The following is a 25,331-nucleotide window of genomic DNA, read 5'->3' as shown; positions in this document are numbered from 1 at the left end:
AAATGTTGCCCTGCTCGTGTCCATAGCTTCGTCAGCAGGGGGAGCCGTAGGCGCACGGAGCGCAGGAACAGAGGAGCGTGGGGAGGGCGGAGCTCGGTCGGAACCGGAAGGGAGAGGGACGACGCGTGCCTGGCCACGCCCTTCGCCTCGCTCCCGACGGCGTTCTTCTAGCCGGTTGTCGAGTCGTATGACTAGATCGATGAGCCCATCTAAGTCCCGCGGTTCGTCCTTCGCCACCAGGTGCTCTTTTAGGACCAGTGACAGTCCGTTTACAAAGGCGGCGCGGAGGGCAGTGCTATTCCAGCCGGATCTCGCCGCCGCGATGCGGAAGGCGACTGCATAGGCAGCTGCGCTCCGACGCCCCTGTCTCATTGACAGTAGCGCGGTTGAAGCGGTCTCTCCTCTGTTGGGATGATCGAACACCGTTCTGAGCTCCCGCACAAACCCATCGTATGTATGAAGGAGCCGTGAGTTCTGCTCCCAGAGCGCTGTAGCCCAAGCGCGTGCCTCCCCGCGAAGCAGGTTTATTACATAAGCTACTTTGCTAGCGTCAGTCGCGTACATCACGGGACGCTGTGCGAAGACGAGCGAACACTGCATCAAAAAATCCGCGCATGTCTCCACACAGCCTCCGTACGGTTCTGGGGGGCTTATGTAAGCTTCTGGGGACGGAGGAAGGGACCGTTGAACGACCAGTGGAACGTCACTTTCACACGCAGGGTCCTCGGGAGGGAGAGCCGCAGCGGCGCCCAGAGGGCGCGCTTCCACTTGTGCGGCGAGAGCCTCCACCCTGCGGTTTAGGAGAACGTGCTGCTCGGTCATTAAATCGATCCGAGTGGTGAAAGCGGTGAGGATCCGCTGCAACTCACCGATTACCCCTCCCGAAGCCGCCAACGCGCCCTGTTCTTCCATTGGCCGTTCAACAGCCGGTTGACGCCCCTCGGGATCCATGACGCTGGCCGAGATATCCTGTTGTGAAAGTGTAGGTACACGGACCCACAACAGGGGGCGCAATGAACGGACAATGGAGAAAAGTGAATAACAAGTTTTACTGTTGTGAAAAGAGCACAACCAATACAACAATTAATACTTTGGAGTTGTAAGCCGAAATCTGCTGGTGTCGTGTGGGCAGGCTCGAAGGTAGGAGACGTCCGTCCCAGTCGAGCCGGAACCACCCAGCTTTCCTCTGCCACCGAAAACCAGGAGTACTGGAACCGCCAAGTCCCGAATTCCCAGGTGGCCACTGCCTTCGCTCGTCGGATCCGGTACTGCTGGCGGGAAAGAGCACAAACACACAGGTATGGATGCGACCGCACCCAGTAGACGGAGAGGGGAGAAGCCGCCTCCACCTCTTGTAACAATGAAGCAGGAAGGTGAGTACTTATCCAAGCAAGTCGCTTTCTGTAATCAGCTGTCCTGAAAAGGTTTTAGCAAGGTTTATCAGAGTCCTCAATATATATACTTGCAGAGAAGGTTACCTTAATCTCAAGGCAATATCTCGGCACTGAGGTGGAGACGCTGTCCTACTGATATACCTCCGTGCTGAGTGGAACAGCTGTGTCCAGTGATGGGTGACAGCTGTCACCCAGGCTGCTCCCATAAGGTGGCAGCGCCCTCTGGTGCCTGGAGCCCGCACTCCAGGCAGGGCGCCCTCTGGTGGTGGTGGGCCAGCAGTACCTCCTCTTCAGCGGCCCACACAACATGCCTATTGTAGATTCACTCTTCCCAGCCTGGTGCAGGTCAACAATGTTCTTCCTGGTGTCCTTCAACAGCTCTTTGGTCTTGGCCATGGTTGAGTTTGGGGTCTGACTGTTTGAGGCTGTGAACAGGTGTCTTTTATGCAGATAAGAAGTTCAAACAGGTGCCAGAAGTTACAGGTCTGAGAGCCAGAAATCTTGCTTGTTTGTGGGTGACCAAATACTTATTTTCCACCATAATTTACAAATAAATTCTTTAGAAATCCTACAATTTGATTTCCTGGATTTTTTTTCTCATTTTATCTCTCATAGTTGAAGTGTACCTATGATGAAAATTACAGACCTCTCTCATCTTTCTAAGTTGGAGAACTTGTACAGTCAGTGGCTGACTAAATACTTTTTTGCCCCCAATGTAACTTGAAGTGTTATCTTTGGACTTCATAATGGTAGTGTGGTAGTATACTCCTTTACCTCTGCAGGAAGATCATTCACCAGACAGGCACACTATAAAAGAAAGCTCTGTGGCCTGCTGACTTTTTTTTTAACCTTTGAGACACAAAGCAGTCCTGCATCCTAAGAACACAGTATGTAGGGTGTAATTAGGTCAGCTAGGTAGGGAGGTGCTAGTCCATGAATAATTTTGTAAGTTAGTAACAGAACATTAAAATCAGACCTGACAGAGACAGGAAGCCAATGAAGGGAGGCCAAAATTGGTGTCATGTCGTCAAACTTCCTGCATCTTGACAAAACTCTGGCAGCAGCATTTTGAACCAATTGGAGACCCCTAATGCTGGCCTGCGGTAAACCAGAGAATAGGACATCACAATATTCCAGCCCAGAGGAGACAAATTCATGAATCAGAGTCTCTGCATCAGCCACAGACAGGATGGGATGAATCCTCACTATGTTATGAAGGTGGAAGAAAGCAGTCCTCACAATATCTCTAATGTGGAGGTCAAAGGACAATGTGGAATCAAAAATCACCCCAAGGTGCCTCACTTTGTCAGTGTGATGTATGACACATGAACCTAGGCTAAGCTTTAGCTTGTCAAACTGGTGTCTGTGTCTCGCTGGAACAAGGATCATCATTTCACTCTTCTCCAAATTTAGAAATAAGAAATTGCTAGGCATTCACCTTTTCACTGAAGCAAGGCAATCCTCTAACACCTTTATGTGTGTGAGATTACCAGCAGTGATTGGTATGTACAAGTTGTACAACTGAGTATTTTCAAAGTACCAGTAAAAAATAATCTCATAGCGTCGCAGTATGTGCCCAAGGGGTGCAATATAAAGCAAGAAAAGTGGGGGACCTAAGATGCACCCTTGTGGAACAACGTATTTCATGGGAACAAGGTTTGAGGTGACAGTATGTAAAGGACACAGTGAGAGTGAATGGTTAGGTAGGATGTCAACCACGCAAGGGCATTCCCAGCAATCCTAAAGCTTCCAGAGTGGACCAAAGTAGTGGATGGAGAAAGTCATTATCGGCTCACCTTTGGCGAGCTGATAGAGTATCGGTGTCCATGTAAAGTAATGATCAGCTCCAGGTATTATCCTAGTAAATTATAATTATGTATGTTATTACACAAATATTGCAAACTGTGGTCATCTTGGATTTTATTTAAAAGAATACAACTTTGGATAGTGTGCAGTGGAGAGTTTGAAGACTATGATAAAATTCAGGGATGACCAGCCATTGAAACCTCCATTGCCCTTTTGTTGTGTATATTCAAAAACAGTGTCTGGAGAACTGTCACTCAGAAACTAACGGGCTGACGTGGTATGGTCCACCCTGCCTACAGCTACCTGAGGCCAACCCTCCTATTGAGCAGTTGACAACTTGTAACATAAGCCATTGCGTTGCAGCCAGGCCATCCATCACACTGAGAACCCTGCAGTGACTCTTGTGGTGTGGAGCCTGCAGGCAGGACCCATGGAGGGCACCGAGAACACTCTGTAACTCTTGGTCAGCATCCACCAGCTGGTAATTGGATTTGGTAGAACTTATAATGCCTCAGGGAATAGAGGTTATCGTTGCAGCACACCACGACTTGTACCCACTAAATTAATTCTGTTTTCATTTACAACCAGTTTGACTGCCTCATCAGCCATAAAGATAACTTCTACGGTGATGTGCAAGACTTGCTACATCAGTCAGTTACAAAGGTGACAGTAATAATTAGGGATGCACCGATGCCGATACCAGTACCGGAAATCGGCCCGATCCCGTATGTACAGTAGTGTTCAGAATAATAGTAGTGCTATGTCCAGGTTTTGAGTATATTTCTTATTGTTACATGGGAAACAAGGCACCAGTAGATTCAGTAGATTCTCACAAATCCAACAAGACCAAGCATTCATGATATGCACACTCTTAAGGCTATGAAATTGGGCTATTAGTAAAAAAAGTAGAAAAGGGGGTGTTCACAATAATAGTAGTGTGGCATTCAGTCAGTGAGTTCGTCAATTTTGTGGAACAAACAGGTGTGAATCAGGTGTCCCTTATGTAAGGATGAAGCCAGCACCTGTTGAACATGCTTTTCTCTTTGAAAGCTTGAGGAAAATGGGACGTTCAAGACATTGTTCAGAAGAACAGCGTAGTTTGATTAAAATGTTGATTGGAGAGGGGAAAACTTATACGCAGGTGCAAAAAATTATAGGCTGTTCATCTACAATGATCTCCAATGCTTTAAAATGGACAAAAGAAAAGCAGAGACGCGTGGAAGAAAACGGAAAACAACCATCAAAATGGATAGAAGAATAACCAGAATGGCAAAGGCTCACCCATTGATCAGCTCCAGGATGATCAAAGACAGTCTGGAGTTACCTGTAAGTGCTGTGACAGTTAGAAGACGCCTGTGTGAAGCTAATTTATTTGCAAGAATCCCCTGCAAAGTCCCTCTGTTAAATAAAAGACATGTGCAGAAGAGGTTACAATTTGCCAAAGAACACATCAACTGGCCTAAAGAGAAATGTAGGAATATTTTGTGGACTGATGAGAGTAAAATTGTTCTTTTTGGGTCCAAGGGCTGCAGACAGTTTGTGAGACGACCCCCAAACTCTGAATTCAAGCCACAGTTCACAGTGAAGACAGTGAAGCATGGTGGTCCAAGCATCATGATATGGGCATGTTTTCCTACTATGTTGTTGGGCCTATATATCGCATACCAGGTATCATGGATCAGTTTGGATATGTCAAAATACTTGAAGAGGTCATGTTGCCTTATGGTGAAGAGGACATGCCTTTGAAATGGGTGTTTCAACAAGACAATGACCCCAAGCACACTAGTAAACGAGCAAAATCTTGGTTCCAAACCAACAAAATTAATGCCTCGCAGATGTGAAGAAATCATGAAAAACTGTGGTTATACAACTAAATACTACTTTAGTGATTCACAGGAATGCTAAAAAAGCAGTTTGAACATAATAGTTTTGAGTTTGTAGCGTCAACAGCAGATGCTACTATTATTGTGAACACCCCCTTTTCTACTTTTTTTTTTTTACTAATAGCCCAATTTCATAGCCTTAAGAATGTGCATATCATGAATGCTTGGTCTTTGTTGTGTGTGCCGCTGAAGAGGAGGTACTGCTGGCCCACCACCACCAGATGGCGCCCTGCTTGGAGTGCGGGCTTCAAGCACGAGAGGGCGCCGGAGCCACTGGGAGTGACAGCTGTCACTCTTCATCAGCACCAGCTGTCACTCAGCCAACTCATCACCATCTCCATAAAGGCCGGACTGCGACTCCACCTCCTCGCCGAGAAATCAACTACCTATCAGGTAATTTTCTCTGCTGAACAAAAACCTTGTGTAATAGTCTGAACTTCTGTTGCAGCCGTTTTCCTGTGGTGATTGCCTTATCTGTGGGATTGGCGTTTGGTGTGATCAGCGACGGCTTCGCTTCACACTCCAACCAGATAAGTGGTTAGACAGGAGCTGCACGAGTGTGTGATTGGAGGTGGAGGTTCTCCCTCCTTTACTGAATACAGACTGTGGGATTACTGAGTGTGCGACCTCACACTCATCTGGACTGTCTCTCTTCTCTGCCAGCAGTACCGGGTCTGACTGCTGAAGACAGCGGCCACCTGGGGCGCAGGGCTTGGCGGCTCCGGTGTTCTTCAGCTCCGTTGGCGGTGGAAGCTGTGTGGATCCGGCTTTTCTCTCGCCAGGCGTCTTCTATTGTCGAGCCTGCCCACACGTCACCTGGTGTATGATTGACAGTCACTGTATTGTTATTGTCTGTACATCGTTGTGTGATTCACAACATTAAATTGTTACTTTTTGGCTTATCCATTGTCCGTTCATTAACGCCCCCTGTTGTGGGTCCGTGTCACGACACTTTCACAACAGTCTTGTTGGATTTGTGAGAATCTACTGCATCTACTGGTACCTCGTTTCCCATGTAACAATAAGAAATATACTCAAAACCTGGATTAATCTTTTTAGTTACATAGCACTACTATTATTCTGAACACTACTGTATGTACTCGTAATCATAAAACTGCTCCGATTAGACACCCGATACCCCTTTACAGCAGGGTGATGTCAACCTCTCACTGCATTGTGTTTGCATTGTGGGTCGATCGTGGCAGCCCGTGGGTAGGCAGAGGTCGCGGTTTGACGGAACTGCCCACTTCTCCCACGAAGTGTTTGATTCTGCGAGCTTTTCATCTGTTTTCTGCAGCGCAGCTCAGAGTTAGTTGTTCTCTCTCAAAGCGTGGTGACGGCAGCACACCTGCACTGAGCTTTACAAAGACATTTTTACGTTTTACCCAAATGCACCTAAAGTCTCTTTCTGAGGATGACATGACGTATCTGGTTGTGTTTTTTTCCATAAATACACATTGTCAATTCTTCCTGCTCAGACAGCCATCCAGAGGCGAATCCAGGCGTAAGGGGGGGGGGGGGCTTGCTTCCCCCTCCACACCCCTAGATTAAAGGTCCACTTTTGAAGACAATTTTTCATACTACTACTACTACTAATAATAATAATATATTAATAACAATAATAATAATTTTAACAATTAAGATGTGGAGACAGAATTTAAATGTTAGAAAAATGTTAGAAAGAATTTAATAGTTACATTTATAAACAAAGTAGATTATAAATGGTAAGTTTTACTGTTACAGTGCTGTCAACATTTAAATATGAGGTCAAGAAAGATGTATTTTTTTTTTTTTTTTTTATAAAACAAGTATTTACTGTATGTTCATTGATGTCAAGAAAGGGTGACTATAAAGTGAGTATTTGCAAAATGGGTTATCATGTTCATGTTGAGCTGACAGTGGGGTGTTGTCTGAAAGTAACTAATAAAGTAACTAGTAATCTAATTGAGTTACTTTTAAAATTAAGTAATCAGTAACGTAATTATTCAGTAAAGTAAGTTACTTTTTCCAAGTAACTGTGGCAACACTGGTGCTCACAGACATAAGTAAAGTTATTGATGAATAGTTTCATTTCAGTTATTGTTGTTGTATATTTTGGAGTGCTAAAGTCCACAGGTTACATTTAAGTGAGATGTCTGGCAGTGTCATGTTTGTTAAGAAATATGCGGTTAATGTTAAAACACAATTTGTTGTCGTCAAAAAGTGAAGATACATGATTTAAGTCAAATGTTTGTAAATCAAAACAAAGCTAATGATATTGGTAGCAGTTACAGTCAAAAAGTAAGGAACAACTGATGAATAAAACATTTTCAAAGTCATCATAAAACTGTAATGGTATCATAAAGTATTCGTATCGGTACTCAGTATCAATGAGTACGCAAATGTAAGTACTCGTACTTGTACTCAGTCTGGGAAAAAGTGGTATTGGTGCATCCCCAGTAATAATCCCAGTAATAATATTGGAAGTGATATTAACAGTGAAGAGTGTAGTCTCAACCCTACAATTACAAATATGTACACTCATCCCTTACTGTGTGCAATTCTCTCCTATTTTACCCCCAACACTGTTAGCAAGAGGGAGATTTGCAGAACAGTGACATCTTGCAAACAAGTACTCGTTGTGTATGGCGTTAAATCTTTTTGTTCACTCATGGCACGTTAGCTGACCAAACAGTATCAGAGAACTACTGCTGAACTTTAAAAAAATGTGATTTGAACTGCTCACAAAACCTATTACAGAATATAAACATGATAAGTGAAAGATGATGATGTGCAGCTTCTGTAAATGGACTACAAAGAATGTGTTTGTTTCCTCGGGCGGGAGGGATGGGTGGAAAAGGAAGACTATTATTTTGATCCCAGAGGGAGCTTACATTTTTTGATTTGAAAGGGCTGTCTAAGCAGAAGACAAGCAATATCCAGCTCCAATTGAGGTACAGTTTGTTTCACTGCTTTAAAAATGACTTAGGGTAGCAGTTATTATGTGAAAGGGCAACCAGACTCTCAACCAGATCAGCATGACTGAATAATTACAGTGCAAGTTAGAAATGCTCTTTGTAGTGATGTTTTTTTTAGTGCAAAACTTTGTATTGTCAAGTTTACAGGCACAAAGTGACTGGACACAATTGCAGGACTCATGGACACAAGCGTTGGAGTTATAAAACGACTTTATCTTTAAGGTAGGCAGAGGTGCAGTACACAGAATAACAGTCAGCGAGGTGGAAGTTACAGGCAGTCGTGAGGCAGAGGTCTGGTTCAAAATCCAAGCAGAGGTCAAAACACAGAGAGACAAGGTTCAAAGGCAGAGACAAAGGCATAATTCGAAAATACAAAGCAAGGTCAAAAACATGGCTTGGCAAACAGGACTGTATCAAAGGCTGGAATGAAGACACGAAAATCAACAAACTGGCAGTGAGGAACAAAACATACGAGGCTGAAATGACAGAGGTGATAATCTCATAAAATCAGACACCACTGAGGGGAACATTCAGGAAGGGGCGTGGAAGAAAGAGATGAAGATGAGTGAAGGCAGGTGCAAGAGAGTGCAGTGAGACAAAAACAAAGCAAATGGTGAATGACATAAAATACCAAAAGAAAGATAAGACCAAAGGCTTAACAAATAATAGCATGAACAGCACAAGGACGCAAACTAGGAAATAAAGTAAAACAGCTAAAAAGAGAATAACAAGAAAACAAAATATTAAGACTGAACTAGAATGAAACTCACAATGGCTGAAGTATGATAAACAGAAAATAAATAATCAGAACAAACTAAGACAAGACTTAAGTGACTAAAGAACAATCATATGAAAATCAAACAGTTGAACAATCAGAGGGGACATGGACATAAACAAGGGACAAACCCAGAAACAAACCCCGGACCTGGCAGAACCTGACAGCTATCACACGGGGTGACAAGTAATCCTCATCCTGACACATATCATCCAAACTGTGACAAACTGCAGAACCCTAATCTGCTTTATAATTAATATCCAAAAGCAGTAGCTGACAATATCACTGGTCTACAGTCGAAATGCTTCTGAAATAAATGTAGTCAGACCTTACTAATTTTGGGCCACTGACAATGAAAATGATGTTTGAAATGGTTGATTGGCTCTAGTTTTAAGATATGTTACTACTATGCTACTAAGGGTTACCTTTTGATGATGTTTAAAGTGTTACAAAAAACAGGTGAAATATTATTATATGAACAGTCAGAGAAACACGAAAAGACCTATGTGTACGATTTATCATGAAACCTCTACTATCAATGCAGTATAATTATGTACGTAGACTTAAAATGTAAAAACTTAAATATCTTAGAAACACTAGCCAACCAGTCATTTTCATTGTCATATTTGAATTTAGCATGCCGATATTCATCGTAAATAGCTTATTATATTTCTGAAGCAGACAACTTCTTAAAATTTGTAGACCAGTGTATCAGATCACCTAGATATACTCAAATTTGAGGGTGATCAAAACGGGCATAACGCCACCAAAACAACCTATATGTTTTTAGAGCAGGCTATTGATAGAGCTTTGTGACATCATAAAGTAGAATGTTAATGAAAAAGGTAAAAGGTAATATTTTAAGACAGACCCAGAACTTCATCAAAATTGTGTCATATCATCCCCAAACCAAGTCCCACCTGGCCACACAATGCCATAGAAATATGCAAATTACTTTTTAATATACTGTTATCTCCTTCACAATCAAACAGACAGACTTGTGCACATAACATACACCCTCCTCTACCTGAGATTAATGATTTAAAGGATTCAAAGGATTCAAAGGAATTTTATTGTCATATCAATCAATCAATCAATCAACTTTTTTCTTATATACTCATATGCACAGAAGAACATGTTCCCTGCACAATGAAATATGTCTACTGCATTTAACCCATCCTAATTGCCAGTAGGAGCAGAAGTCGCCATTAGGCGCCCGCATTTACTTTTACCTGTAAGCATTTATTGATCACACTTGCAATTTCAAGTATATACAGTATAAACTACTGAAAAACATTAACTCAAATTTAACTTAATATTGAAGAAAATATCACAAATAAAATATGTTATTAGGTGTGAACCAAAACCTATCTTTCATTCTGTCTGTCTGGGTCCAGTACAAGTGTTTTTCATCATCATCAGTGTCATCATGCACCTAATTTACCTGCATATTTCAATATTACTTACACTTATGGTGCAGGCACATTTGGGCCTTATACGTGTCACAATATGGGAGGAACATTACTAGCCTGATCTGTGATATTGCATTATATGTGAAAAAAGCTACAAAGGAAGGTTGCGACAAAATAAAGTCCGAGACATTTTAAGACAGAAGATACAGCGAAGGTCCTGTGTTATCAGGTAACATCAAACGGAATATCTGTAGCTAATGGATGTGGTGATTATCAACAAAGCATTGGATAGTTCTCAAGCTGAAATCTCTTGGGAGGTCTATTGAGACTGATGACAATGTAGAGTGTCTCTCCTTCTCTTTACTGTGCTATTTCAGAATCAAAGTGCTCATTGTTCATCTATTATTCAATCTGTTTCAATCCACTGTTTCTCTTTTCACAGATACCATTTAGCTCAAGCCCACATGGTGCAGCCATATTTATTTTTGGTGTTTTCATTTTCATCTGCCACCACTATGGCCCAGTGATGTTGCTTGGGTAGGTCGTGCTATGCCTCCTAGCTCAAGTCAGGTCTGGAAGCATATGCCGGTACTTCATCCACCACACTATAGAACTCTCTTGGGTTCTGGACCAAAGATAGTTCTGCATCCAGACAGGCAACCATTCCATCCCTGCCTCTCCAAAGTAGTCATCTTTCATTCCCCGACAATGCAAGTGATATTCCTTATCCGAGTCTTCCTAAAGTAACCACTTTTGTTTGGCCCAAAGTTCTTCCAGTGTTACCCAAAGATCCTCCAAAAAGACTTAGTGCTAAAGACATCCAATCATCGCTTTAGGTCACTGGTTAATGTCCAAATCTCACAACCATACAGTAAGACAGGAAACACCAGGATTTGGACCTTCTTTCTCTTGCAAAGTACCTGTACGCATTTGCCTTATAACTTCTGTATTACAACATTCACCATTTTGCCATTCATCCATTCATTTTCTAAACTTGCCTATTCCATGTAGGGGTCACGGGGGGCTGGAGGCTATCCCACCAGTCATTGCACAAGAGTTGGATTACACCCTGGACAGGCCTCCAGTCTATTGCCGGGCAGACACATACAAACAAAGACATTCACACTCCAACTTACACCTCCTTTTGGGGAGGTAATAGTGTAGTGATTAAGCAGTGGGCTTGATACCAGAGGATCCTCAGTTTAAACCCCCGTCTGGCTGGAAAATCACTATGGGCCCTTGGGCAAGGTCCTTATCTATATCCATAAAGGTTCAGACAGAGGAAGTGTAGGAATGCGGGCCTTAGCAACGACTTTATCACTAAGGAAGTTACCCTCAGCCCAGGTGTCCATCGGTGCTGGAAACTAGACTGACGAGGTCCTGAACAGGATCGTCACCAGGAGTTGGGTGCAACCAGATAACCCACCCGTAAATTTAGCTTGACTCACCCGTACCCCGGCATCTACGGGTGAGCCTTCCCTTTTGGTCGAACTGGGCAGTGAATGCGGACATGTCCCTTAGTACCGCAGTGGAGACACTCTCCGGCTGCCAGTCTCCGAGCTTGCTGATTAGGGGTCTATTTCACCCTGCCAAGCACCATAGGCTCATCAGCAGGGGGAGCTGGTGAAAGGGAGTGGGGAGACTCAGCAGAGCATGGGGCAGATGGCACTGGATGAGTACAGGGTGGAGTCAATCAATCAATCAATTTTATTTATATAGCGCCAAATCACAACAAACAGTTGCCCCAAGGCGCTTTATATTGTAAGGCAAGGCCATACAATAATTACGTAAAAACCCCAACGGTCAAATCGACCCCCTGTGAGCAAGCACTTGGCGACAGTGGGAAGGAAAAACTCCCTTTTAACAGGAGTCCAAGTGGAACTGGACCTATCTGACCCACAACTTTTTTCTCATTGTCTCTCTCTCTCTCAACTGGGTATCGAAAGGAAATTAATTTGTTGAGATCCTCAGGATCATTTCGGACGGCTAATTCATCCTTGAGAGGATCTGAGAGCCCCCTAACAAAAATACTCCAAAGAGCAGCCGAGTCCCAGCCCACCTCACTGCGGAGGTGGGATGGGACTCAGTTGCAAACTCAGTTGCACTCTGGCATTCCTGATAAAGAGATAACAGATGCTGAGCCATGGTGTAAGCTTTGATGGAATGGTTGAATACAAGATGGAGCTCACGAGAGAAATCAGAGAAATTCTCAAAAACTGGAGATTTGCTGCTCCACAGAGCAGTGGCCCAAGCACGAACATCGCTGCGCAGCAGATTAATCATGTAAGCGATTTGGTTGCTGTCAGATACTTAGTCCAAGGGTCGCTTGAAAACACTAGCGAACATTGCATCATAAAGGTGGCACAGGTTTCAACACAGCCAGCGAATGGTTCCGGATGACAAATGAATGGCTCGGACGTCAAAGCTACGCTTGCGGATGAAGGAACTATTTACAGCATGGAGGAATCTACTGAAGCTGTGTTGGCAGAACAATCTGTGAGATGTGCTGTGTGAGCTGAGTAATGCGTGTGTCCACCTGTGTGACCTGAGCAGCAAGCTGAGAAATCAGGGTGTCAGAGTGCGTGACCTGAGCTGAGAGAGTCTGGACTTGGCTTCCCATGGCATCCATAGTTTGCTGGATTTTTCCCAGGAATTGTCCTTGGTAATTGAATGCCTACTGGACGGGGTGTCCCACTGGGTCCATCTTGTTGGCCAAACACTTCTGTTATGGTTAGTGGTCCGGACGGAATCGGACTGTTTCAGGCAATGGAGACCCACTGCGCTGGGGTGCCTGCAGTATGGAGAGATGGCCCACCTCCTGGCGGTGAAAATAGGGAGCTGCAGTATCCTGAGCCAGTCTTGAAGGAGAATGTTTATTAAGGTTCAACGACCAGGAACAGGTTGAATGCTTGACAGGAACAACACAGACAGGAATGAGTATGAACGGGATCCCACTAAGACGAGGAGGAACTTAACTGGCGTGTAGCAGAGTTGCGCTCTGAGCAGGGAGCTGAGGAGTTCCAAAGTGATGTAGCTGTGCAGGTAGCCAGGAACCAGGAGCCAGGGCAGCATGGGAGCTGCGCAGGAATCGTTTGGAACACCAGGAAAGACAGTTCACTCTAATACAGGAATTAGAGGGGAGGCCAGGTTACCTGAAGTTTAGCTGCGGGAAGCTCTGGTGTCTTAAGCATGAGTCTGGCAAAGTCTGGCAATGCTCACAAGTATCTGGCAACTACTGAACAGAAAGTCAGGGTTTAAATAGTCTATCAATAATCGATCACTCATCCAATCCAGGTGTGAAAAATACAACCCAGTGTCACGGCATGTCGTGATTCAGCAGCACGAAATATACATTAATCTGTTGGTTTGTGACAGTCACGAGAAGCGCCTCACGTTTGTCACGGCAGCACAAATTCATTCTAATACATTCCGTGATGGCCGCACAAAATTAACAGTGAAGTGGGGTGGGGGTCGAGGTGGTTATAATTAGGGTTGAGAATTAGTAATAGTGAGTTACAAAAAACCCTGTCACGAAAATTTGAAACATTTCATGACGGGAGCACCAAAAAAAATGTGAGACTGGGCTGGAAAAATAACTGAGGGCGCCATCTGGTGGAGAAACTAACACATGACACTGATTAGAAGACAGAGTTAAAACCAGGATCCGGGGGAAATCCTGACACTTCTCACCTAATCTCTAAGGGAGACACCAGCCACTGTTACGGTTCAGGCTGGAGTGGAACAGCGAACCCAAAAGCTGGGAGCAGAAATGGAAATGGAGTGGATCAGAACACTGGTTTATTTACAAATGGAATGTATGAATGGATGAAGAGGCAGGCTTACAAGGTGGAGACAAGGCCCACTCAGCAGTGGAACCAGGGAACTGCAGTCCAGGTGGCGTCGAATGCAGGTGATGTAATCCAGAAGCCAGGTGGCCACCTGCAAGCTGTCGACGTGGAGTCTGGAGAAGATACACAGGTGAGTGGATTACTGATTACATGAACCGAGTCAGTTCCAGAAGTTGATCAACTCTAATTCACAGTCAAATTAAGTAACAGTTTATCTTAGCTGAGTCCAAAGTGTTGAAATGAGCTGAAGCAGTTGAAACAAGCAAGAAATGCTGAGCTTGAGAACTCAGACAGGCTGCAGGAAAAAAAAGGTGCAGCGCGCAATCAAAAGACCATGGGAGCTCAGGATTATCACCGCGTAGGAATGCAGTGATAATCCTGATGATGACGGGATCATCAGGATTATCCTGAGAGATGAGGAGCAGGTGTGTTGATCAGCTTGAGGTGTGCCACCTGTGCAGAAGAGAAAACAGCAGCAGCAGAAACAGGCAGCCCACAATAGTACCTTGTACCCCCCCTCAATGGGAGCCCCCAGGCAACCTACCAGGACGATCAGGATGGTCCTGGTAGAAGTCCTGGATGAGGGAAGGGTCCAGGATGCGGCCCCAGTTGACCCAGGAGTGTTCTTCAGGGTCGTAACCCTCCCAGTCCACCAGATACCGGAAATCCCGGCCCCGACGATGAACTTCCAGGATCTTCCAAACGGGCCAAGCTGGATGACTGTCCACTGTCCGGGCAGGAGGCAGCGGAGGAGCTGGAGGACACAGAGGACTGGAGTGCACAGGCTTCAACCGGGATACATGGAAGACCGGGTGGATCTGCAGCTTTGGCCGTGGGCCACCAAAAGTGGCAACAAAGGAGTTCCAAAGTTCGATGAACCCCAGGGTGGCAGGCCAAATTGGAAGAGTGACAGAATTGTAAGACCTGGGATCTGGTCTCAGGTGGCACGAAAAGCCGACCGGGCGGCCCTCCCCTGGGATCAGGATGGCGGATAAGGGCTTCCTGGATGGCTTGCTCAACATCACATGTCAGCTCCCCCGCAATCATGGATTGTGGAATGATGGTCTCAGGAGGAGTCTGTGGTTCCCTTGGTGGAGAAAAGTGTCAAGAGAGGGCGTCCAATTTGATGTTCTTGCTGCCTGGTCAGTATGAAATGGTGAAGTTGAATCTACCAAAAAATAGCAACCACCTGGCTTGCCGGGTGTTCAAACGCTTGGCAGACTGAATGTATTCCAGGTTGCGCTGGTCTGTCCAAACAATGAATAGAACTGCGGCCCCCTCCAGCCAATGTCTCCACTCTGCAAGTGCCTCCCTGACTACCAGGAGTTTCCGGTTATCCACATTGTAGTTCCTCTCAGTGGGGGAAAGGCGCCACAAGAAATACGTGCACGGATGGATATGGTTGTCACTCTCTGACCTCTGGGACAGGACCACACCCAGCCCAGAGTCAGAGGCGTCCACTTCCACTGTGAGCTGACAATCCGGGTCCGGCTGAGTGAGGATGGGGGCAGTAGCGAACCGGTTCTTAAGCTAGGTGAGTGCGTAGTCAGCCTGAGGAGTCCACTGAAAAGTGGTTTTGGAGGAAGTGAGTGCGGTGAGGGGAGCTGCCACCTGACTGAACCCGTGGATGACACGACAGTAAAAGTTGGTGAACCTAAGAAACTGCTGTAATTGTTTAACTGAAGATGGAATTGGCCAGTCTGTGATGGCTTTGACCTTAGCAGGGTCACGTTTGACCTGATTATGAGATATAATGAAGCCCAAGAAGGAGACAGTGTCGAGGTGGAACCCACATTTCTCAGCTTTAACAAACAGACAGTTCTCTAACAACCGTTGGAGTACGAATCGGACATGTTTGGTATGGGTCTGGGGATCCGGAGAGAAAATCAGTATGTCATCTAGATAGATGAACACAAACCAGTTGAGGAAGTCGCGCAGCACATCGTTTACTAATGCCTGGAAAGTTGCGGGCGCATTGCTCAAGCCGAAGGGCATGACCAGGTACTCAAAGTTCCCCAACAGAGTATTAAAGGCCGTCTGCCACTCATCCCCTTCCCGGACACGCACCAGGTGGTAGGCATTTCGGAGGTCCAATTTGGTGAATATGGTCACCCCATGCAAAGAGCTAAATGCCAAATCTAAGAGGGGTAGTGGGTACTGATTGCAGACTGTAATGGCGTTTAGCCCATGAAAATCAATGCAAGGGCGAAGGGTACCATACTTCTTACCAACAAAAAAGAACCCTGCCCCAAGGGGAGACGAAAAAGGTCAGATCAACCCAGCAGCCAAGGATTCCTGGACATAGGTCTCCATTGACTCGTGTTCCAGGCAGGAGAGATTGTACAATCTACCTGAAGGTAGCGGAGCACCTGGAAGAAAATCAGTGGCGCAGTCATAAGGATGGTGAGGAGGCAGTGAGAGTGTACGATCCTTGTTGAAAACCTCACCAAGGTCGTGATTCTCAGGAGGAACTAAAGATAAATCGGGAGGTGAATGGACCTTCTCCTTGACAATCACGCTGGGAGGAACCGAGGAACTGAGACACCCCTTAAGACAGGCTCCATTCCACTGAGTGATCAATACTGGGACTGTGTTTGGAAACCCAAGGGTGGCATAAGACCAAGGGAGATGATGAAGGAATAACAAAAAACTGTATGGTTTCTTTGTGATTTCCTGACACTACTAACGTCAAAGGTTTAGTATGGTGAGTAATGGCCGGAAGGGCTGTACCATCCATCTAATGCATGCACTGACAGTGGGAAAGGAAGTGGCTCCAGAGGTATATTAGCCTTGGAAGCTAATGCTGAATCAATGAGATTTCCTTCGGCTCCCGTATCAATTAGAGCCGGGGCCAAAAGCCTCTCATTGCAAAAAAAGATAGTTGCCGGGATTTGAGTGTGACTAGATCCCACACCCGTGAATTTAGCTTGGCTCACTGGGGCAGGTGCTGAGGATATGTTCCTTAGCACTACAATATAGACATTCTTTGGCTGCCAGTCTCCATTGACGTTTCTCTGGGGACAGTTTGGCCCTGCCAAGCTGCATAGGCTCACCAGCAGGGGGAGCTGGCGTATCAGAGGTAGATTCAGTGGAGCTTGGTAGGGACAGCCCCAGTGAGTGCCGCAGGGTGGGGCAAGCGGAAATGACCCGGTCAGCCCGACGGCCTTTGTCCCGACATCGCTCCCTCAACCAATTGTCAAGACGAATAACGAGGGAGATGAGAGGATCCAGATCAGCTGGTTCGTCCTAGACTGCCAGCTCATCCTTAAGTGCATCGTTCAACCCGTTAATGTAAACGCTTCGCAGCGCCGCGGTATTCCAGTCAGCCTCCGCGGCAAGAATGCAGAAGTTGACTGAAAACACAGCTGTGCTGCTCCTGTTTTAGAGTTAAAAGATGCTGTGAGATGGAATCTTTCCATGTAGGATGGTCGACTATTAAACAGAATTCTTTTGAAAATGAGGAGAACGAGTGGAGGAACGGAGAATCATTGCTCCAGAGAGTGGTAGCCCAGGACCAAGCCTCCCCCCGAGCAAATTGACCATGTACGCAATTTTGCTTTCATCAGAGTCGTAATGAGAGGGATGCTGGCTGAAAACAAAGGAACACTGCATTAAGAATGAGTTGCAAGTGTCTACCCAACCAGAGAACGGTTCTGGATGGCATATGAATGGTTCGGGCACCGCTGCAGCGGTTGCAATGGGAAACGAAGCTGTGACAAGCTGAGCCGGAGCAGCGGGAGGCGGTGTTGGTGTGTGTATGAATGACAGCTGAGTGAGTTGTGTGGAGAGATCTGTGAGCCGAGTGTCGGAATGTTTAACCTGATCGGTTAGCAAGTTCACATGATCCGCGATGGAATCCACAGCTTGCTGAAGCTTCCTGAGGTATTTCCCCTGAATTATAAGCGCCTGCTGCATCTGGTCTGCCCCCGCTGGGTCCATGACGTGGCTAGAAACTCCTGTTACAGTTCAGGCTGGAGTGGAACGGCGAACCCAAAACCTGGGAGAAGAAATGGAAATGGAGTGGATCAGAACACTGGTTTATTTACAGATGGAATATATGAAGAGGCAGCCTTGCAAGGTGGAGACAGTGGCCTGCTCAGCGGTGGAACCAGGGAACCACAGTCCAGGTGGCGTTGAACCCAGGTGATGTAATCCAGAAGCCAGGTGGCTGTTGATGTGGAGTCTGGAGAAGATACACAGGTGAGTGGATTACTGAATACATGAACCGAGTCAGTTCCAGAAGTTGATCAACTCTAATTCACAGTCAAATTAAGTAACAGCTTATCTTAGCTGAGTCCAGAGTGTTGAAATGAGCTGAAGCAGTTGAAACAAGCTGAAGCTAGAAAAACGACCACAAGAAATGCTGAGCTTGAGAACTCAAACAGGCTGCAGGAAAAAAAAGGTGCAGCGCGCAATCAAAAGAGCGTGGGAGCTCAGGATTATCACTGCATAGGAATGCACAACGAGAGGCCAGTTACCGTGAAAGATACGCTGAGTTTCTGGCAATGATGGAGTGAAGAGCCCGGGTTTATATCCAGGGACTGATGAGATTAGGAGCAGGTGTGTCGATCAGCTTGAGGCGCGCCACCTGTGCAGAAGTGAAAACAGCAGCAGCAGGAACAGGCAGCCCACAAAAGCCACCCTCCTAAGGAAGTCCATTTCGTCCGCTTGTACCCGCAATCTAGTTCTTTCGGTCATGACCTAACCCTCAGGTGCGAGTAGGAAGGAAGACTGACCGGTAGGTCGAGAGCTTCACCTTTTGCCTCAGCTCCCTTTTCATCACAACAGTACGGTAGAGTGAATGCAATACCGCCCCTGCTGCGCAGATTCGCCGGCCAATCTCATGCTCCATTGTCCCCTCACTCGTGAACAAGACCCCGAGATACTTGAACTCCTTAATTTGGGGCAAGACCTCATTCCCTACCCGGAGCAGTCCTTTTTCTCTCCAGTCAGTTTAAAGTCACCAGTAGACTTCATCATGGTTAGGGTTGTAGCAGGTTGTACACACGCCTCAATGTTTAGGTGCCTGGATGTACAACAGGCTGCCCGGGTAATTGGGTTATTTTTAAAATGTCCAAATTTACTGTAGAAATAAACATGTTGACATCCTGGTGAAAAAAAATGGTATTGGTATTGGTAATGGCATTCTATAGTAAATTATGTGTGTGTGTGTGTGGGGGGGGGTGGGGGCGGGTGTTATATTATAACTCATCAGTCTAAGCTATTTTAAGCCACAGATGTATGAATAATTAGGTATTTTGGTCACTTTGAGTGACACATTGAGGTACAGCGAGGTACAGTGAGTCGATTCAGGGCCCCACTAACTGACTCGACTGTGTTTGTCGTTTCTGAGCATCTTATTACAAATATTTGTGCTCATACAGTATATCTTGCTGTGCAGTAATCTTTATGAATAAACTGTTTAAGAAATTTGTCCATCAGTATTCCTGTTGAGTGAAATTTTAGTATGATAGAATTTGCATGTTAGTGCTGTTTGTACTAATTCACAGACAGCTCGGTGACGTTAACTCGGTAAAATAGTTTTTAATACCCATCAAAAAAAAAAAAAAACATCTCCCAGTCCACTTCATTATGTGTTGATCAAACACCTGACCTGAATCAAAGTTAGCCTGTTTAGGCTGAGCATCTCTTGTTTGGGTCACTTCCAAATGGGGTGGGTTTGGTCTTCATTTGTCCCACCCATGTCATACTGGCCTTGCACCTCTTTACCCATTTACTGTATGGGTTGGGAGTGTGGAGCAGTTAAGCACTGTCAAGATGGTAACATTTGGAGCCACCTCATTTGAACTTCAAAACCACTCACACAGGGTTTGTCCAATATATACAGTCTATGATTTTAAACGAGTGTCTCGTGTCATCCACCCATGAAATTGATTTTAAACTGACTGAACAAGACAACAGAGTTGTTGTATTCATGGTCATGTTTACAGAACAGAAGTGGCAGTAGTTGCGTCTGTGTGAAGTGTGACGTATTTTTTCTGTTAGCGCTGGCACTGTGTTGCATTTTCATTATAAATGGATGTGTGCATCACCAAGGGATGCAAACACACACTCATCTTCAACCCCTTATCCAAGATTGGGTTGCAGGGGGCTGGAGCCTATCCCTGCAGTCATAGGGCATGAGGCAGGGTACACTCTGGACAGGATGCCAGTGTGTCGCGGCCACATGTACACAAACAAAAACATTCATACCCCCGCACACACCTACGGACAATTTGAAGTTTCCAGTTCACCTAACAAGTATGTCTGTGGATGTGGGAAGAAGCCAGAGCACCCGGAGAGAACCCACAGAAACACAGGGCGAATATGCAAGTGCCACACTGAAAGACCGTAGGTGGGAATCAAACCCATGACCTTCTCGCTGTGAGGCAGCAGCGCTAACCACTAAGCCACTGTGCTGCCTCCAAGGGATGCAGCTGGTTGAAAAAAGACAGGGTAATGTATTAGTCTATACAACATGCACTGCTAGATTGCTAATATATTTTTAGAGGTTATACCTTATCAAAGAGGATATTGTTTAACATCTTCGGGCCCGAGTGCTGGCTGTCACCTTTGTGTACTCCCACATATTTATAGTCCAAGTTTGTTTCTGTCAGCTCGGCATGATGGGAAATTTTGTTTTTTTATGTGCTCTGGCAAACGGGCTCTCTGACGTCTTTGTGGTGCAGTGTTTAACGTCATCACTTCCAGGAACAGATGCTCTGCTCCCTCCGTCATACAGCTTCACTACACAGGACACAACTTTCTCTTGTAGACAAATTAAAACACAAGACAACTGAAAGGCATCAAAGGGCTGATGCATACTCTGCATGCTCTGCACACTGAGACAAAAAGTATTTCAGTTCAATTCAGACACACAGCAAAGCAGAAATCAGTTATTAAATTAAAAATAAATGTTAAGAAATAATATACACATGGAAAATTATTTTAGCATGGTTGAGAGACTTGCATGCTAACCAATGACCCAAGGCTACCTGGATGGGTCTGAAGAGACCTACTTCCAAAGACATCCAGGTAGCCTTTGCCTTAGCACACAGGTGCTTGAGTGATGAGGACCTTTTCTTACTTAAGGTCTGCTCCTTTCTCTGCCCTTGACCAAGGCAGCATCTCTACTTCTGGAGCTGTTCCCCGGGGCACCGGACTGTGGCTGTCCACTGATAAATTGTGTGTTTGCATGAATGGGTGAAAGTGTGTCATCATTGTAAAGCACTTTGAGCATGTGCTTCAGAAGGAAAAGTGCTATAAAAATGCAGTCTATATATTTACTCTGTTTTTTTTTTTTTTTTGCCAGCTTGCACTCGGCCGAGACGGACACATTTTTCTCTTCTCCCTCCCTCCTTATCTTTCCTGCTTCTGTGGCGTGTTGTCTGTGAGGCTGCAGCTTTGCTCTTCTGGAAAATGACAAAAATGGATCTGTTAAAGTGGTCTCTGAACGCAATTGACACTATTTTTTCCACAAGACATTCGGGGGCGGAGGACCCGACCTGTCCTGCCGGGACGCATGTGATGGGTTACGTGATGGACTCGTGGAGGAGATGGCAGGTCATGTGCCTTTACACACTTTCTGTGGAGTACGTTGAAGATGTGTATATATTTGGCTTGGTGGTGACCGGCTTTCTGCTGTGTGGAGCGGGCATGGCGCTGGTTTACCGGAAAATTATGAAGGTAGAAGCAGCGATAATTGGGCCATCCAGGCTGCCCCACATGATTGATTCAATTGGGAAGGCAGTGGCTGCGCAGTCGGCGGGTGTTAACCGCACACTGGAAAACATCTCGGGCAGGATTGCAGCTCTGGAAATCCGCTTTGACCGTCAGTAAAGACCACATCCTACTTTCAGATGTATTGAGAGCCACTCTGTTCTCAGAACTGTGGAATCTTTCAGGTGTCTGCTAATCTGGATATTCATTTGGCTTCCCCAAACACAGCTGCACTTCAAGGCCGCTGCGATAACAAACCTCCTCAAGAAGATCAACACTTAAGCCTCGCTCCCTGGTCATCCCCCTCCCCTCAGCTTCTCCAGCTCTGACGTTGACTTTGGACAGTGGACTGCTCAGGGTTGATCCCCTCCCCCTTCCAGGATTGTCGGACAAGGCCGTTGATGGCGCCTAATAGGCTGCCTCCGGAGTGTTCTGATAAACTGGACTTTCAAATCTAGGTTGTCGTCCTGCGTCTTTGTTTGTCTGTGTGATTATTGTTTTTCTGTGCTGATGGGTTTTTTTTTCCTCATTGCTGCTGTGTAACGCAGCGGCTATGAGGGTTTTTTCTCTTCCTTACCTCGTGTCTGCTTTTTATATGTGTTTATGTACTGGGCCGGCTTATGTTGTGTGTTATGTGTGTGTCGTTTGTTATGGGTCGGTCTTGGTTTGCTCAGCCCTGCTGTTGACCAAGGCAGGGATGTACATCTGGAGCTGGTCCCCGGGCGCCTAATGGCGACTTCTGCTCCTAACTGGCAATTAGGATGGGTTAAATGCAGTAGACACATTTCATTGTGCAGGGAACATGTTCCTTTGTGCATATGACAATAAAATTCTTTTGAATCCTTTGAATCCTGAATCCTTGACCTCCTGCTGTCTCCTTGATCAGCTGAACCAGCCCTTGACTGGTTCCGCTCATACCTGACTGATTGCTTGTTCACTGCCAGATTGGGAGACTCCATGTCGTCCTGTGCCCCTTTTAACTGTGGAGTCCCACAGGGTTCTATTCTTGGGCCTGTGCTTTTTACCCTATACCTTCTTCCTCTTGGTCAGGTGCTTAAAAGACATGGCATTTCTTATCTTTTTTATCCAGATGACACTCAAATTTATTTGCCAATAAAGAAGAACAGTAGCAGCCCCCTGACACCCTTGCTTGAGCGCCTTAATGAGGCGGTTAAGGTTTGGTTGGCACAAAATTTTCTTAATTTGAATGAAACCAAAACTGAGGTGATTGTGTTTGGGCCCAGTGTCAATTCTACAGCTCCCTTAGACCTGGGCCCTCTGAACCAACACACTAAACCCACAGCCACCAACCTTGGCGTCATTATGGACTCTGATTTTAAACTTGATAAGCAGGTCAACATGGTTGTTAAATCTAGTTTTATCATCTTTGTCTTTTAGCTAAAATTAAATAAATTTTATCGTTCTCAGATTTTGAGCGCGCCATGCATGCTTTTATCTCGTCATGTCTGGCTACTGCAATTCACTCTATCTAGGAATAAATTAAAATACCCTTAACCGATTGCATATAGTCCAGAATGCTGCTGCGCGCCTTTGAACAGGGAGCACAAAACATGTTCATATCACACCTATTCTTGCATCTTTGCATTGGCTCCATGTTAATCATAGAATCAATTTTAAGATTTTATTATTTATTTATAAAGCCTTAAATGGACTGGCCCCACAGTACATCGTGGACCTCTGAGGTCTGAGGGCCAGTTCCAGCTTGTGGCACCAAAGACCAGACTTAAAACCAGGGGGGACAGAGCCTTCTCTGTGGCAGGTCCCAGACTTTGGAACGCTCTGTCCCTCCACATCCGAACTGCCCCCACAGTGGAGTGTTTTAAGTCTCGCCGAAAGGCCCACTTTTATTCTTCAGCTTTTAGCTCCGTGTGAGTTGTATGGTCCTCTTGTTGTCTTTTAGTGTTTCAACTTGTACTTTTATGATATTTTATTATGGATTCTATTTATGTTTTGATTTTGTACTTTTCTAATGATATAGTCATTTATTTATTCATGATTTTAATGTATTTTTACTATTTTTATGGTAGGAACACTGGTTTACGCAAATTTTGTGCAGCACTTTGGTAACATTCTGCTTGTAAATGTGCTATAGAAATAAAGTAGATTGGATTGGATTGATGTGATGCTTCTTAGCTTTGTGCCATGTGTTGATTTTGCTTGCTGAATTAGCCTATAAACTATACACAGGGGCAAACACTTATGATTTTTGGGTTTGCTAACATTTTCGATTTTTAAATTTTACTCAAAAATGTTAGGTTAGCGGAAATAAATTAATTGGAAGCTAACTGGTCCCCTTATAGGTTTCAGAGTTAGCTTTTAAGCTAATACTCTCATGAAAAAGTTAGCATCGCTAATTGACTGTTAGCTGATTATCTAAACGGTGCTCACCAATGGCTGGGAGCTAAATTTGATGTCTTATTAATGACTTCATTGTGATTTATTTGTACTAACCAATGGCAAACTGTTTGCTAATCAATAGAAGCTTTAGGTTACCTCTCAAGCTATACTGGTTGCAGAGATGTTGCGTTTTACTATAGACTTCATATTACTCCATATTATGACTTTGTGACTTCATGAATTCACTGATCTATATAAGCTTTTGCTTAAATATCTAGCCCACTGGTAGCGGAGATGTTAAGGTAAATGTGTGTTTTTGGGCTGGGCCTTCTCTTTTGATGGTGAGTTGTAGACAGGCACAGCGCTTCCAAACGGAAGAGTTTTTTTTTCAGATATCAGATCAGCTGAACTCCCTCTGATCAATCCTTTGTTTAGTTTCAGAGATTTTACACAAAACTACAGGTATGACCTATGATGCCAAAGTACCAAAGTTTCTTAAAATGGTCTTCGAAGTTGACTGAAGTGTCTTGATGTTTTTGTAAGATATATTAAGAGGTTCAGGTCTCGGCACCAGCATCCTGATCACCGGTGCCCAGCTTTTACTTCCTGTTGTAGCTTCCAGTTCATTCAGCTTCGGCTTTTAAAGGGCATATTTTATGACCTCTCATTTTAATTCCTCTATGGGGAATTAATTTTCCAACCATCACTTCTTTCTGATTAGGCCTCCGACGAGTCCCTCTGTGACTTTTCCATTTCCTCTGCCGTGCTTTGTTATGTAACACCGTCCCTCGAGTTCTCATTTGTGTAAGTGTTATTCCATGAACCTGTCGCTCCCCACAGTTTTGATAACAAATCCTTTATTTACAGCTGTCGTCTTTTTACGGAATATCTGATGGCTTTAACTGTTTACTTATCTGCATTTCTCTGTTTCTCCACAGAATGACACATGGTCAGAGTTGTACTCCTTTGCTGTATTCAAGGCTATGAGCCACATGCTGTGCATCGGCTATGGCCGACAGGCCCCGGAAAGTCTGTCTGATATCTGGCTCACCATGCTGAGTATGATTGTAGGAGCGACTTGCTATGCTGTATTTATTGGCCATGCAACAGCTCTCATCCAGTCCCTGGACTCCTCCAGACGGCAGTATCAGGAAAAGGTGAGGAGCTTTTAAAATAACT

The 25,331-nt window shown here is 45.0% G+C and overlaps 1 protein-coding gene across 1 annotated transcript in view; it reads left to right on the top strand.

Annotated features, from left to right (window-relative positions):
* LOC117521976 (potassium/sodium hyperpolarization-activated cyclic nucleotide-gated channel 2-like) overlaps positions 1 to 25,331 on the top strand; it is a 130,771-nt gene that overhangs the window by 56,607 nt on the left and 48,833 nt on the right. The window contains exon 4 of the mRNA XM_034183339.1: positions 25,091 to 25,309. Within this exon, the coding sequence (XP_034039230.1) occupies positions 25,091 to 25,309 (219 nt within the window). The remainder of the gene's footprint in view (positions 1 to 25,090; positions 25,310 to 25,331) is intronic.

Source organism: Thalassophryne amazonica, chromosome 12 (genome assembly GCF_902500255.1).
Source record: "Thalassophryne amazonica chromosome 12, fThaAma1.1, whole genome shotgun sequence".
NCBI lineage: Eukaryota > Metazoa > Chordata > Actinopteri > Batrachoidiformes > Batrachoididae > Thalassophryne > Thalassophryne amazonica.
The sequence above is the reverse complement of the archived record's forward strand: the minus strand, read 5'-3'. Positions and strand labels throughout refer to the sequence as shown.